The 16,942-nt window shown below is 34.1% G+C and overlaps 1 protein-coding gene across 1 annotated transcript; it reads left to right on the top strand.

Annotated features, from left to right (window-relative positions):
- The first annotated feature begins 201 nt into the window (after positions 1 to 201).
- LOC149228646 (chlorophyll a-b binding protein, chloroplastic-like) lies at positions 202 to 966 on the top strand. The gene has a single exon (XM_089380822.1). The coding sequence runs from the start codon at positions 202 to 204 to the stop codon at positions 964 to 966; it is 765 nt and encodes a 254-aa protein (XP_089236948.1).
- Positions 967 to 16,942: the final 15,976 nt, after the last annotated feature.

Genomic DNA, 16,942 nt, shown 5'->3' with positions numbered 1-16,942 from the left:
CAATTCATTTAATAACGCACACACACATCTTAGAAAAAAAATCGATACAACAAAGTCATTGCAAAACAAATTATAAATAATAAGAAATATACATATTAATATAATTGGCAATTCCCGTATATTTCAAAAAATATAAAATCATGAGAGTTGATTAAAGATAAATCCCCCACCAAGTGTTTAGGAAGAAAGGGTGAATTCACCATGGCAACAGCCTCAGCCAGCCAAAGCTCAAGCTTGGCAGGCCAGATCCTCCTAGGGCCGCAACAGAATGAGCTCGTCAAGAAGGTCAGCACGCCGCAGGCTCGAATCACCATGCGAAGAATAGTAAGCAGTGCCCCCGAGAGCATTTGGTATGGACCTGACCACCGCAAGTACCTAGGTCCCTTCTCAGAGCAGACGCTGTCATATCTCACCGGAGAATTTACCGACGACTACGGGTGGGACACTACCGGCCTCTCGGCAGACCCAGAGACCTTCGAAAAAATCAGAGAGCTGGAGGTGATCCACTGCAAATGGCCCATGCTGGGAGCGCTCGACTGTGTTTTCCCGGAGCTGTTGGCAAAAAATGGGGTGAAATTTGGGGAAGCTGTGTGGTTCAAGGCCGGGGCGCAGGAGGAGTCTTCAGCTTCATCTACAACGCCTTCCACAATGGTGAGTTCGGCTATTTCTGCATTTATGAGTGAAGTCGCTGATTTGATCAAGTATAAAAACCCCAGATCCGCCATTAATAAATCAGATCGGGCTCTCAAAAGACAGATCGACCAAGATCTTGCAGGTCTGACACCCCAGATGGAAAATCGCCATGGAAGATCTGCTCTAGGAAGCACAAGAATCCCTCGCACGGGGCCTAGGCACTTCTTTGACTCCTTTCAGATCCAAATTTCTCAGCTTACAAGAAGAACCATCATGCAATGGGTCAGTCCTTCAGATCGGGTGTTGGATCTCAAACTAGATCTAGAACGGTAGATTGGGATCCCTTCAGGCCTATAGAGACTTCTCTTTCAAGGTAAACAACTTGAACACCTTCTTCCCCTCTCTTCTTACATCATTACCAGGAACAACTCTTTAGTGGTAACCCTTCGTCTGAGAGGAGGTGCAGTGGGACATTCATCCTCTGCTCGTCCCTTCTCATACAAGGATGCAGTACACTCTGAGAACCCCAAACACCCGGAGGCTCTTAAGCCTAAGGCATTTTTGGTTGATAAGATAGAATAAGTTCCCTCTGTTGAAATCACCCATGAAGAACTTGCAACCCAACTTATGCAGAAAGAGCCATCATTTGCAGATTTAACGGACTGTGGCCGCGATCTCAGGATCTCTATGAATGGATCCATGCAAACTGGACTCATCATTGCAAGATCAATTGTTGTTCAAAAGGTTACTTCATTGTTCTATTTGATAATAGTAAGCATTATGAAAAGGCCTTAGAAGAAGGCCCTTGGTTCATGGGAATTGTAGGGCTCTTCTTGACTCCTTGGTTCCTAGATTTTGATCCAACAACTGCAGTCATTACCAGGACACCTGTATGGATCAAGCATCCAAACTTACCTGCCCACCTATTGCATACTCATGTCTATAGAGCTATAGGCAACACCTTGGGCAATTTCCTTATGGGAGACTACTAGCGGGAATCCAAAGGTCTCTACTCATATGCTAGAATATGTGTGGAGTTAGATTTGAGCAAAGGACTTCTAGACCAAATCAATCTTAAGATAAACGACTTTGTCTTGTCCCAGACACTAGATTACGAAAATATTGGATTCTGTTGCCTCCATTGCCACCAATCAGGGCATTTGCAGAACACCTGCCCATCTCGCCCGGCAAAAAAGAATAAGGATAACCTCTCCAAGCCCAAGTCCAAATGATGGGCTCCTTGCTCACCACCTCCAGTCGTGGATTCTGATTCCTCCAACTCTGAAGATGAACGTAGCGATGCGGAAATGGATCAAGCCCCTCATTCTGTGGTCCCTTCCACCGATGGTCCGGCACAGTCCTCTGATACAGCCACTGCTCAGAAACGCGTCCATTTGACCTCCTCCTTTGATTCAGAAAAGGAGGGCTCCCCTGTGGAGAACCCTAATCTTCAAGTTGTTATTGCTCATTCACCCCACGACGGTTAGGTCGAAGTCAAAAAAAGAAAAGGGAAAAAGCTTCGTGTTGAGGCTTCTACCCATTCTGGGTAGAAGTTAGTCTTTTTTCTGCTTCCAACCATATGTTGTAGCTTCTTGCTTGTTTCACTTCTTCTCCGGAACCGAGATTGATAGTCCTATCATTTCCAGTTGCCGGTTTTCTGTATCTCTTGAATGTATCTTCTTGCACCATACTTTTGATTAATAGAATTAAAATCATACAAATTGATTCAACAAAAACTATGTCCAAAATGTATCAAAATTTTGGAATGTACTTTTTAACAAATTTATAAAGGAAATTATCTCCATCCAATACAATGAAGTACATGTTCTATTGAACATTTGAATGTACTAATGTTTTTTATTGATAAGATGAAGTGTCTTAAGAAAGGGGAATAAAACTTGCATAAGCCAAGTATCTTTCTATTTTCTTGTATAGGATTTTATCAACATGTGGTTTGATCGATATCCAATGAATTGAGAAGTATGCTTTGTTGTATCTATTAGCAATACATTTGATTCTTCATAATTATCTCCATATTGGGACCACACATCAGTCAACATTTTCTCATAAAATTGTCTTGTTCTCCTTGCTTCCAATTTTGTTTGCAAATGACAATGAGACCTGTCCCGTGAAAATTTAAAGTCCTCTATATCAATATTTGATTTTTCTAGTACTTTTCAAATGTACTTGTCAGTGACATTTAATGTCCATATTGCGACATCATAATTTTTTAAGCAACATTTTCATACTTGACTGAAAAGGCCTTAAAAAGTAGGACCCATCACCAAACTGCCAATCTGGTTCTCTTTGAATATGAAAATTTAGTTCATATTTGGTGTATGATTGGAAGAATACTCCTTCCATTTCAAATATCACCATCTTTTGACTTGTAGTAATGCTCATCTACATCTACATTGCAACCACATGTATGATATTAACACATCTCCGCTTCACCACTTCATTGATTAAGGACATAAACACCTACCAATTAAAAAAGATGTTAATATTTATTATGAATTATTTCCATTTGTATGAAAAGGGAATTTTACAATGAGTTAATATTAATCGCAAAATACAAATACAATGGCCCCATTAAAATGAACAAACTAATGATATGTTTATACATACAACATAATACCTTTATTTAATTTGTATGGAATAAAAATATTCTAAGAACGCATTGGCCCACCATTTAAATCATTGATTTTAATACTTATAATGATTTCTTTAATTGCAATTGAAAAATATAATTACAATGGTCTAGTGAAAGTAAACAAATAAATTATATATTAATTTCCACATACAATATAATACAATTTTTAAATTTCAAACCTAATTATTTATATGCTAATTTCTAGAGTCTCTACCTTAGTTTCTTTTGGTGCTTCTTTTAGTACAAATTGTATGTTTATTGTTGGTGCTACGTACAACCTAATATAGTTTTTCAACTTATATGGATTAAAAAATGTTATAAAAATACAATGGGCCATCCTTCACATTACTAATTTCTAAGAGGTATAATGATAACTTAAACCAAAATTGAAACAAATAATTGTAATTATCTAATTCAAACAAATATACCAGTTATCTATTAATTTTTACATTTAATGTAATCCATTGTAAATATTTCTATAGCATGTGAAATTTTGATATGAAAACATTAAATGGCCATTCAAATCAATAATTGTTATCAACGCAATATCTCACCAAAATAAGGAAAATAAAAGTATTTTGCTTTTAGTAATGACAAACCAAATCAACAATTATTTTATTAGTGTTGTGAAATAAAACTAATAATTCGTGATGTCATACATATAATAACATGAAATAGACATCATTCATATTAAGGTACTTCTAAATGTAATTGAACATCTGTAAAAGTAGCTCGCACATCTGTAGCCTTCTTGAGTTTATGCAACATTCTCCATAGCTCATCGATCAACCAATTATCCTCTTGATTTGTTCCAATGAATGGAGGGGCAAGAATCACATTTTCTTTGGGATTATCTTTCACGCTCTCGAGTGAACAATCCACTATAATAGTATTGGTTGCATCATATTGGGTATGCATTTCCCACACTTGTTTCAATGATTTAGTGTATATAACATTGCTTGGATTGTCAATGACCTTATGTCCCTTTTGTGGTTTACAATCTTAAGAAGTTCACATAAACACAAGTTTATATTGAATGTTTATGAAACCAACTTTTTTAAAACTCTTGTTATGCTTTCTTTCAAAGCTATCGTCCAAATTGCAATGTCAAGATATTCATTTTTGAAACACATTTCAAAAAAAAAATTTGCATGTGGATGAATCCAAAATAATTTCTTCTCTATTGTGTAATCAACATCAATTCGCATTTTCTAAATATGTCCTTTGTTTGTTGCTTCATCATCGATGCTATGTTAAAAAAAATTTCCTTTAGTACAAAAATAACTAATTTATTTTTAGTTATTTTGGCTGCAACACAATGACAAATAATCTAGTCAAACCATTTTTTTCATGTAACAAAAATTACTAAATAAATTTTTGAAACAATACACTTACCTTCTGTGGTTCTTTCACTATTTATATATGAAATAATAAGTTATTTTATCATCTTCATAGAACTTGGAGTAAACATTCAATCAACTGCCAATAGTACTTCTTATTAAACATTCAATCAAATACCAATACCGAGAAAAACATTAGTAATGAAACATTTAAAAAGAAACATACCCACACATACCTTTAACATTATTTTGATTGTTAATTTTGTCCTTTCTATTAGTTCCTATAATAAAAATGTACAACGTTATGGTAGTTACAAGCATTAGAGTTCAAAGAATAATAAAATAAATAAGAAGACAAGCTATAAGTATTTGATATGACATTATCTTCATATTTGTAACTTTGCACCTCATCATCATCTTTGTTACCTTTATTTTTCTCTAAATTAAACATATAAAATATTTTGAATTGTGAAAATGAATAAAATCATTAAATAATAAGGAAAACAAGTGGACAAATTATAAGTACCTAATATTATATTTTGTCCTTGATTAAAGCTTTTTTCACATTCATTTGATCAATGTATTTGTTCTCCTTGCATGCCTCTATAATAAACATAAACAAATGTTATAAATTGTGACAGTGAACAAAATTCATTAAACAACTATACAAAAAACAAATCATCTTTAATTGTCCATATAATATTTTGGTCTTGATTGTAGTTTTGTGGGACATTCCCTTAGTCACTATATTCATTCCCTTTATTTCCAACTATAATCAAAAAATGAAATGCTATGATTCACGATAATAAAAATAATAATTTAGATTAAAAAAAAGAGTTACAATGATTAATACCCATTTCTATCCCCATCATTCCATTGTCATTGTCTTGATTAATTCCATTCTTCTCATAATTCCCTATAATAGACATCCAAAAATGTTATGAATATGGAAATTAAATAAATTCAAAAAGTAACAAGAGCAACAACCAAACAAATTATGTACCTGGTGTGATAAATTCTTCTCCTCTTGTTTCCATTTCTAAACTTTTTTCAACATTGTAAGCACTATATTGATTTTTTTTTGCTTCCCACATTCATCATTCTTTGTTTTAGAATCTCCATCGCTAGTCATTTTATTAAACACTTTGACAATTAAAAATATAAACAAAATATTGTCCAAAGTATTATAAGAGAAACAACAAAGAAACTGTAGTACCTAAATTTTCTAAGAAGTTAATAGATCCTCGATTTGATACTTGAAAATATTTGTAATTATTCAACATGATTATCCTTTGTGACTATGTTTTCACAACACATGAAATTCTTCTTCCATATGTACAACAAGCCTTGATTAAATTTGTCCCCACATAAAGAGCAATAACCACTTTTGCATCACTACATTGTTGGTGTTTTTCAAATAAATCCATTCAGAAATCATAATCTCTCTCATTTTCATCAAATGTGCCTTCAAATGTGTGAGAGTATTTTGAAGCTTCCAAAATTTTTAATTCTTAAGTATAGAAATGTATAGTAAAAACTATTTCATAACTATACCTGTTTTGAGACTTATATTCATAAATGCCACTAGTCATTTTATAGTTGAACTTTGAGTTCTTTATGGCAATTTCCAAAAACTTTCTTACATCAATACAAAACCAAATTTCTACTAAGAGAATTGTAGTAAAGTCATTCAACTCATTTTTTCCATAAGAAATCGAAATAAATCAATATTATATCCCTTTTGGAATGGTTCTTTTTTCAAAGCAAGTGTATCCTGAACAATAAGGTTAGTATGTAAAACTGCTTGCAACTGACATTGGAAAAGAGTGCAAAAGTGTTGACAAAATATCAAAGCCCCCAAAATTACAACCAAATTCAAAATTGTTGTCAACCCATTGAACACCTGTTGATCCATTTATCATTCTATCAAGGACTCCACATGATTGCTAAGAAAGGGACTCTATCTTCTTATTATGTGTTCTTTTTACATAAGTAGACCCCTCCACCATGTTGCAAAAGTTGGAAATTATAATATCGTTAATTTCGTAATTCTCAAGAATGTTGAATTTGGTAAAAGTATTCTCATTCAATTTCTCATCATGACTTTGACAATATGTAACCATTGCCTCCAATAATGTTCTGTTGGTTTTCAATTTAGAACAATAATCTTTTAATTTTGTGGCATTTGTTGGATGATTAAGTGGAATAAAAAACCAAATGGTTTCATCCAATAGCTTATCTGCTACTGAAGAAATTTCTTCCATGGTTAATCCCTAACAGGCCAAAGAGTACATGTTGTCAAATTGTGTAAACTATTTCTCTTGTAGTTCTCAAAATCAAGTTGACTTGGAGAACACTTTAATGTTCCTAGTTGGTAACAGTTAAAAACAGTGTACCATTTATCCCAAATAGGTTGATCAAGATATAAGAGAATTTTTTTATCAAAAAAAATTCTAATTGGACACTCGAAGAAGGTGCACAACATTTCATCATTAGCCTGATAAAATAATAAATATAAGCTAATCAACAACCATTTATTAGCATAATGTCTAACCATTGTAACAAAGTATAAACTAATTATAAAATTGTCATACCATTTAAATATTTTGGTGTCATGTTTCTTGAACATCCTTTTTCCTTGGATGCTTCCTTTGAATTCTCACTAGCTTAATAGTCTATGGTTTCTAATAATAATAAATAAATAAATAAGAAAACAAATTATTAACATAGTTTCTAATTATTGAAGAAAGTATGAATTTATAAATACTATAACTAATTGCATCATTATATATGTAACAAAAATTAACAAGAACAATAACAAGTGTAGAACTCACAATAATAACTAATCATGGTTTTGATTAGAAAAAGGGAACCCCCAAATAATTTATTATGTTCTTTTAATCATGACTATAGGCAAGTTATCACCTACTAGCTTTCCTTCTAGCACGAGCATAAACACATTTCCAAAAAACATTACATTGTGAATAAATAAATACAACTGTAGAGACTACAACAACATCATATTTACAGAAAATTTATCTTTTATAGTCATGTATATTCTTAGCTTGCTTTAGAAACCATAAAATCAAAACACAATGAAAGAACATTAACTATGGCGATTATTAGATTTTCTTCTAGATCTTCATCTAGCACAAAGAAAAACACATAACAACATTGCAAGGTGAAAGAAATAGAGAATGTGATAGAATTACTTCTAGCAGAAACACAAGCATATTGCCAACAAGAATGTTGCAAAGAAAAAGAAATATTTGTATCCTAGATTTCTTTTTATCACAAACACATGGATATTGCCAATAAAAACATTGTATGGTGAAATAAATCTAGCACATGCTAGAATTATTTTGAGCACGAACACATGCATATTTCCAAGAAAAACATTGCAAACCGAAAGAAATTTAGCACAAGCTAGTTTTCCTTCTAGCACAAACACAAGCACATCGTCATTAAAAATATTGCAAGGTAATGGAAATGTAACACATGCTAGACTCCCTTCTATGACATAAAAGAAGATTGCCAACAACATTGCATTGTAAAGTAAATGTAGTGCATGCTAAATTTCCTTCTATCACAAACACAAAAACATTGTCAATAAAAACATTAAAATAATAATCTTTCTTGAGACATCTCCATGCTTATGTAATTTGACATTGCCTTTTAGGGACAATGAGGTTTTAGTCCATGCCTACATAAACTATTGTTACAATATAAAAAATTTTAAACCCTCAAATGATTAGAAGGCCCTTCATATGGAATATGTGGCCTAAGAATGGGATATGGTACAAACATAAGCATGTTTCCAACAACAACATTGCTTTGTGAAAAAAAAAAAATCTATATTACCCTCTATCACAAACACAAGCACATTGCCAATAAAAACATTGCAAGGTGAAATAAATATATCGTAAGTTAAATTTTATTTTAGCATAAAAACAAACACATAACAACATTGTAGGGTGAAATAAATCTAGCATGTTCTAGGATTACTTTCAACAAAAATACAAACATGTTTCCAACGACAATATTGCAAAGAAAATTAAATGTAGGACATGCTAGATTTATTTCTAGTACAAACACAAGCACACTAGCAATAAAAGAATTGGAAAGGGACATAAATTTAAGCATTGCGCACTTCCTTCTGGAGGACAAAAAAAAACTCATATCAGCATTGGTAGGTGAAAGAAATCTAACATGTGCTAGAAGCAATCTAACATGTGCTAGATTTGCTTCTAGCACAAACACAAATATGTTGTGAACAACATCATTATAGCAAGGTAAAGGAAAATATAACACATGTTATATTTCATTCTAGCACAAACTTAAGTAAATAAAATTATTATATGGCTAAATAAACCTAATACATGTTGTATTTACTTCTAGCACAAACACGGACATGTTACCAATAACATAATTGTAAGGCAAAAAGAATCTAATACCCACAAGATTTTCTTCCAGCAAAAGAAAAAACACATTGCGAATAATAACATTGTAAGATGAAAGAAATCTAATGCATGCTATATTTCATTCTATCATAAACACAAGAATGTAACAACATTGCAGGGTCTCATAAATCTACTATGTGTTAGGTTTACTTCTATCACAAACACAAGCATATTGTCAACAACAACAATGCAAGAAAAAAAGAGATCTAGTGCAAGATAAATTTCCTTCTAGCATAGACAGAAGCACATTGCAAAATAAAAATATGCAAGACAACATTTTATTTCCCTCTAGCACAAATAACTATATTGTCAAAAATAATATTGCATTGTGAAAAAAAAATATAACACGTACTAGATTTCCTTCTAGTGCAAATTCACAAACATATTGCCAACAACAACATTACTAGACAAAACAAATCTAACACATGTTAGATTTCCTCCTATCAAAAACATAAGCACCTTGCAAATAAAAACATTACAAGGTGAAAGAAATTTAATGGATACTATATATCCTTCTAATGCAAACATAATCACATAACAACATTGTAGGGTCAAAAAAAATTCCAATATATTTACTTCTAAAACAAACATATAAATATTTCCAATGACAACATTACAAGACAAAACATATCTAGCACAAGCTAGATTTCATTTTAGCCCAAACAAAAACATGTTAGCAATAACAACATTGCAAGGTAAAAAAAAATCTAACATGTGTTATATTTCCTTTTAGCGCAAACACAAGCACATAGCAACATTGTAGAGTGAGAAATCTAGCATGTGTTAGATTTATGTCTACAACAAATACAAGCATATTGCTAACAACAACATTGTAGAGTACAAAAAATCTAGCCTATGCTAAATTTTCTTCCAACACAAACACAAGCACATTTAAATTTGAAAGAAATCTAACACGTGCTATATTTTCTTCTAGCACAAACACAAGCACATAACAACATTGTAGGACTAAAGAATGCTAGTGCATGCTGGATTCATTCTATCACAAAAACAAGTAGATTGCAAGCTAAAGGAAAAAAAAACACATGCTAAATTCCTTCTAGCACAAGCAACCATATTTCCAACAATAACATTTCATTGTAAAATAAATCTAGTCCATGCAAGATTTCCTTCTAGCCCAAAGATAAGCACATTGCCAATAACAACATTGCAATAAAGAAATATATCATGTGCTAAATTTCCTTCTAACGCAATCACATGTAAAATTCCAATAACATTTCAAGGTCAAAGAATTATATCATGTTTCCTTCTAGCACAAACAACCAAATTTCAAACCACAACATTGCATTTTGAAAGAAATATAGTGCGTGCTAAATTTCCTTCTAGCTCAAACACAAGCACATAAAAACAATGTAAGGTGAAAAAAATCTAACATGTGCTATATTTACTTTTAGCAAAAATACAAGCATATTTCCAACAACAACATTATCAAGCAAAGGAAATCTAACACATGCTAGATTTCATTCTATAATAAACTCAAGTTTATTCCTAATAACGACATTGTAAGATGAAACCAATCTAACAAGTGTTAGATTTCCTTTAGCACAAATAATAACATAACAACATTATAGCTTCAAACATATCTAATGCTTGTTAGACTTACTTCTAACATAAACATGAGCATGGTTCCAACAACACTGCAGGGCAAAACAAATCTAGAATGTGCTATATTTTCTTCTAGCACAACCAAAAGCACATAACAAAATTGTAGGATTAAATAAATTCAACACATGTTAGATTTACTTTTAGTACAACCACAATTATATTTCCAACAACAAAATTCCAAGGTAAAATAAATTTAACACACAATAGATTTTCTTCTATCACAAATATAATCATATTAGCAATAAAAACATTGCAAAGTAAAATAAATCTAACGTGTGCTAGATTTAATTCTAGCACAAATACAAGAGCATAACAACATTGCATGCTAAAAGAATTCTAACACATGATGAATGAAAAACATTATTTTTTCCTCCAAAAACTTATTGAGTTTCATTTTCATTTGTTATTATATTGTTGAATACCTATCTAAGAATGTTTGTTGAATAGGATCATATAATTATTGAATTATATCACATCCTAAATGATTTTAGTGTCATGGATCTTTGAATCAGTGACGCAGGGCAGAGCCTGCAATACCCAAAATCACAAACTGTAACTCAAATAAAATGCATCTACGTAAATGTCCAAATCAACCTTGAGTTAACTGGAAAAATTTACACATTACCATTTACATGCAGGAACTCTTTATTACAAATTAAAACAGTGCTGGACGCCCTATCACACAATTAATATATTTCTATTCCACTGATCTTTTCTTTCTGATGAATCACATTTCAAATGGTGTTTTGAAACCAATCCCATTTTTCTGCTTGACAATCGGTCACTTTCCCTAGCTGACTTATAAGTGACAGGCATAAATGGTTGCCAAGTCGTATTCATCTCCATACTCCTTTCATTGCATTCCCAGATTAGAACCTGCTTATTTTAATGCTAGTGGTAAAAAATACCAGTGCTCCCAGTTCAACAACTATTTAATAACCTCTGCGCTAACATTGAAATTACCTTTCATTTTCAATTAAATTCCAATCTGGTTCCAACTAACTATTTCTGCGTCCTTGTTTTTGTGATTCCATTCCTTTATGCTTTGATTGACATAGTTCTAGAGAACAGGGCCAATGTTCCTCAATGCCGATTCCAATCAAAGCACTCGGTTTCCAATTTATATCAAACAACGTTCAATTTCCTTTTCAAACTCAAACCTGCCAAAAACACGACCATCGAATTGAGCCTTCAATCTGTAGCGATTCCTTTTTCCTTTTCTTTGTCCGGCAATTGCCACCTCTATTTTCCTGAACTCCAGCAATTACCAAATGACATTCAAATCTGTTTTACTAATCCCGAATCACTGGCAATCCGTTGAAATTTTATAGGTCATGAGAATCTGCGTTTAATACGCTCCAATGCACTAACGATCGGAGGTTTTCAATTCGCAAAATCTTTAGCCATCACAACGGTCGTACCTTATCAACCTCTGATGCGAAAATTAGAGATTGGTGATCGGTGTCTTCCAGTGTTCTCTTTCGATTTCTTCAATGCTCCGATCTGATCCTAATTGGAAGTCGGATTATTCACCAGAGTTGATACCGCCGATACAAACATCAACCATAGGTTTAAACACAAACTATGCGTGCGCAGACACGGGCACTAGAATTGGAACCTGATCACCCACTTAATGCTTCACTCGAGATGATGTGCAAAATTTCGAAAGGATTCAACCAGTATTTACTTTCCACGAGTGCATCGGTGTAAAAATGTGATGAGTGGCAGGAATTAATGGATATCAAAATGTGGCCAAACACACTATATTCTGAAATCCCGATGAAAGCGGAACCCAAAAACTCATTAAAATTCTACTTGCGATGATATCGGATCAGAGATTCGAGATCATCAGCGATTTTAACTGTGCTACTTACGATAGCTAGCAGATAACGAACATACTAGACTCATCTGATAAATCTTGATATCAGAGATTTATATCGGAGTGGATTAATGGATCTCCGAAGAATATCATATCAGAAGATTTTTTCAGTGTGCCTCTATTGTTGGAGCAGAGTAAACATTCGAAATGCCTCCATTACAAGAATTCTGATAAATTCAAACATGAATGTACACAGGACATTCACTCATCATAACTCAACTACAGGACGTATCACACAAACAGATGCAAGCATCTTTATTCATAATAATTAAGAAAAACAGAGTCCACCCTTGATTAATTTTCCTCAGGAGAAAACCTCTGTTAAAAAGAAAACACAGTTCTTTTCTCGAAACTGAGCTCTCGCTCCACACCGAAAACCACTCTCCTCAATTCTGAGCTTTCGCTCCACAAAGCACACTCACTCTGCAAATTTGAGCTTTCGCTCACACACCAACACTTCACACTCAACCTTAACTAATTTTTTTTTTCTAATGCTTCTCGCTCTCTCTCTTTTTAACAAAAAAGAGATTGCGTATATACTCACTTAACCATCTCCTCCATATTTGGAGATCTAAAATATATATTTAGAATTCCTTCCTTATCCTAGTCTAAAAAAACTGGATTACGTGGCTTGATCTCCACGCAGGGAAGACCACTTGCCATTTATCCAATTTCAATTCAGAATCAAGCCACCCTTAACTAATTACATTTAATTGAAATTAATACAAGATTAACAACCAAATCTTCCTTCAAACTTGTATTAGCCACAACATGTGACCATTCCATCACATTGCTAGCTGGGTCTATATGCTCCTGCATCAGACTCCCAAAGTTTAAATTAATCTCCTGATCATGCATTTCTGGTTTGCTTCCTCCTGGATCCCATACTTGATTTGATAGTTTGTTCTTGATTACTACTGCTGTTGTTTGTTCCTCAAGTCTTTCGCCTTTGTGCTGCAATGCCTCACTATCTGCTGCTGTCCTTTTCACATACTTTGCTGTCGTTTTACTTACTTTAATTTGCAATTCTTCATTCCTTGCTGGCTTCCTCATCAAAAGATTCGACTTATACAAATATGCTATCTTATCTGGAAGTTCTCTCAAAAGTTTTGTATCATCTTTACTAACTGCTTTGTCCGCAATATTTGTCTTTAATCCTCCTGCACTCTGGATTTCTTCAATATCAATGATCTTCAATGACTCAGTGTATCCCTTGAATTCAATTTTTTTTTTGCCATCCTCATTAGTCTGCATATGACTATGAGTAGTCATTCCTTCAACAGTCTTCAATAACTGTTTATCTTTCCTTAAGTCAATGTGACCTGCAAACACACAACAACCTTTAGTTTTCAAAATACAATACCTTCGATTTTCTTTTGATGCTTCAAGCACCAATCCTCCACCATAGATCTTTTGGATTTCAGCGGATCCTTCTTGCGATGACTCCAATTCTCCGAGTCTTTCTTTCTTCAACAAATCAATATGAATTTGCCCAGGTTTCCTGAACTTATTCATCAGCTTGCCATTCCACCTCCGTTGCAATAGCTTCCACTTCACCCTTTTCTTCAGTCTCCATCTGTACCTTCGATCTTCACTTATCTTTCTTTGTACTATCAGACCGATTTTTGGTTCTTCATTCTGCTGCCAACTTCTACACTTTTACAATTTAATGCTTTCCTCAAATTCATTCTCATATAGCTGATCATTCCTTCCAAATTTTTGGTTACTTCCACATTCATCTTGCTGAGTTAATATTTTTGTCTCTTTTATGCCTTTGAGGACATAACCTCCTTGCTGCTTCTGATCTTTCATCTCACCTTAATATAATTGCTGCTCAATTTCTCTGATTTCAGCATCATATTTAGTAATGTTGTCTTCCGCACCTTTTCCTTCATCAGGTTCTGTTGGCTTTGTTTTTCCTTTGGGTTCCTCGAGTAATCTTTCCAAGAATTCTATCTCCTTGTAAAATCTCTCCAGTAGATCATCACAATTTTCCTTCTCAGCTTCATTCTTTTCCTGGCAATCTTCCTGAGTTGACCTGCTTTCCACATCATCATATTGTAAGCATCTTTCATCAATTCCATTAAAAAAATTCATCAGTTTATCTTTTTGTAGTCCCACTATGGAATTGTCTTCAGACTGCTGGTTTATATCAACCTCATCTGACTGTTTCACACCGAACAGGATTTCATCTATGAACTTCTTCTGTTGCAAATGATCAACACCTTCTTCCTCTAAAAAGGATTCTTCATCATATTTTACCTCAAGAGCTTCATTCCTGGTTGTGACAATTTCAATCGACTGTCCATCATTCTCTGCATATCCTGCAAACATACACAAACTGTAAGAATCAAAATCACAAGGCTTCATTGCCTCATCTGCTTCCTTTGTCAACATATCTTCAAATTGTTCTGAACTCTGCCAGTAGTCCATGAGATCTTCAGCTGACCTCTCATTATCCTCTTCTCCCAACATTTCACCTTGTTCTGGTCTGCAAATGGAAACTTCCAATTCTACCTCTGCTTCTCTGAGTTTCTCTGATTCCTCTTGAGCACTCAATATCTGCTCAATCTTTCTCAATTCTTCTGCTATCTCTAACTTCACTTGTTGATTTCTCCTTTCTCGTAGCCTTGGCCACTTTACTCTTTTCCTCATGGTCCAAACACTTTTCTGCAGCATCTCCATCAATATTCCAATCTGGAAATCTATCTCAGCTTTCTCTCGGTCAAACTCTTTTTGACTCATCTTCATGCCACTTGCTTTGGCATCTTCCTTTCTGCTGTGGCTTCCTTGTGAACTTCCGCTATGACTATCTGTAGTCATTTTCTGCTCCTCTCTTTCCATGAGCTCCTCGCACCTCTGCAACAAGCCTCTGCAACAGTAAGTCCTTCTTACTGCAATCTTACCTCACTAAGCTCTCCTCACTCAGTCTTTTGGTAAGCACGATCCCCTATCTGGAATCTTCTCCTGAGCACACCTTTGCTCCCTCTAGGCTTCTGCAATCTCTCACTCTCTTTCCAGAACACTTCAATTGTCTTTTCTGTCCAACCTCTTGTTGGATTCTTCAAGTTCACTGCCACTTCTGCTTTTAAGAACGCATCTGGTTCTTCTTTCACAGCTTCTCTTGATTTATTGTGCTGCAGTCTTCACTCCTTCTGATGTTGTCACCGTGTTTTGAATGGATTTCCTCACTGCTTCATTCAGAAAACAAACTTATACAATTTCAACAGAGCCAAGCTCTGATACCAAAAATTGACGCAGGGCAGAGCCTGCAATACCCAGAATCACAAACTGTAACTCAAATAAAATGCATCTACGTAAATGTCCAAATCAACCTTCAGTTAACTGGAAAAATTTACACATTACCATTTACATGCAGGAACTCTTTATTACAAATTAAAACAGTGTTGGACGCCCTATCACACAATTAATATATTTCTATTCCACTGATCTTTTCTTTCCGATGAATCACATTTCAAATGGTGTTTTGAAACCAATCCCAAATTTCTGCTTGACAATCGGTCACTTTCTCTAGCTAACTTATAAGTGACAGGCATAAATGGTTTCCAAGTCGTATTTATCTCCATACTCCTTTCATTGCATTCCCAGATTAGAACCTGCTTATTTTAATGCTAGTGGTAAAAAATACCAGCGCTCCCAGTTCAACAACCATTTAATAACCTCTGCGCTAACATTGAAATTACCTTTCATTTTCAATTAAATTCCAATCTAGTTCCAACTAACTATTTCTGCATCCTTGTTTTTGTGATTCCATTCCTTTATGCTTTGATTGACATAGTTCGAGAGAACAGGGCCAATGTTCCTCAATATCGATTCCAATCAAAGCACTCAGTTTCCATTTTATATCAAACAGCGTTCAATTTCCTTTTCAAACTCAAACCTGCCAACAACACGACCATCGAATTGAACCTTCAATCTGTAGCGATTCCTTTTTCCTTTTCTTTGTCCGGCAATTGCCACCTCTATTTTCCTGAACTCCAGCAATTACCGAATGACATTCAAATATGTTTTACTAATCCCGAATCACTGGCAATCCGTTGAAATTTTATAGGTCATGAGAATTTGCATTTAATACGCTCCAATGCACTAACGATCAGAGGTTTTCAATTCGCAAAATCTTTAGCCATCACAACAGTCGTACCTTATCAACCTCTGATGCGAAAATTAGAGATTGGTGATCGTTGTCTTCCAGTGTTCTCTTTCGATTTCTTCAATGCTCCGACCCGATCCTAATTGGAAGTCGGATTATTCACCAGAGTTGATACCGTCGATACAAACATCAACCATAGGTTTAAACACAAACTATGCGCACGCAGACACGGGCACTGGAATT

The sequence above is a fragment of the Pinus tabuliformis genome, chromosome J, assembly GCF_031772625.1.
Source record: "Pinus tabuliformis cultivar Carrire ecotype Pingquan chromosome J, CPIR1, whole genome shotgun sequence".
NCBI lineage: Eukaryota > Viridiplantae > Streptophyta > Pinopsida > Pinales > Pinaceae > Pinus > Pinus tabuliformis.
This window is presented reverse-complemented; position numbering and strand designations above follow the sequence as displayed.

What these genes read in the sequence shown, in the direction of transcription:
- LOC149228646 (XM_089380822.1), top strand. Translation starts at nt 202, where the DNA reads ATGGCAACAGCCTCAGCCAGCCAAAGCTCAAGCTTGGCAGGCCAGATC.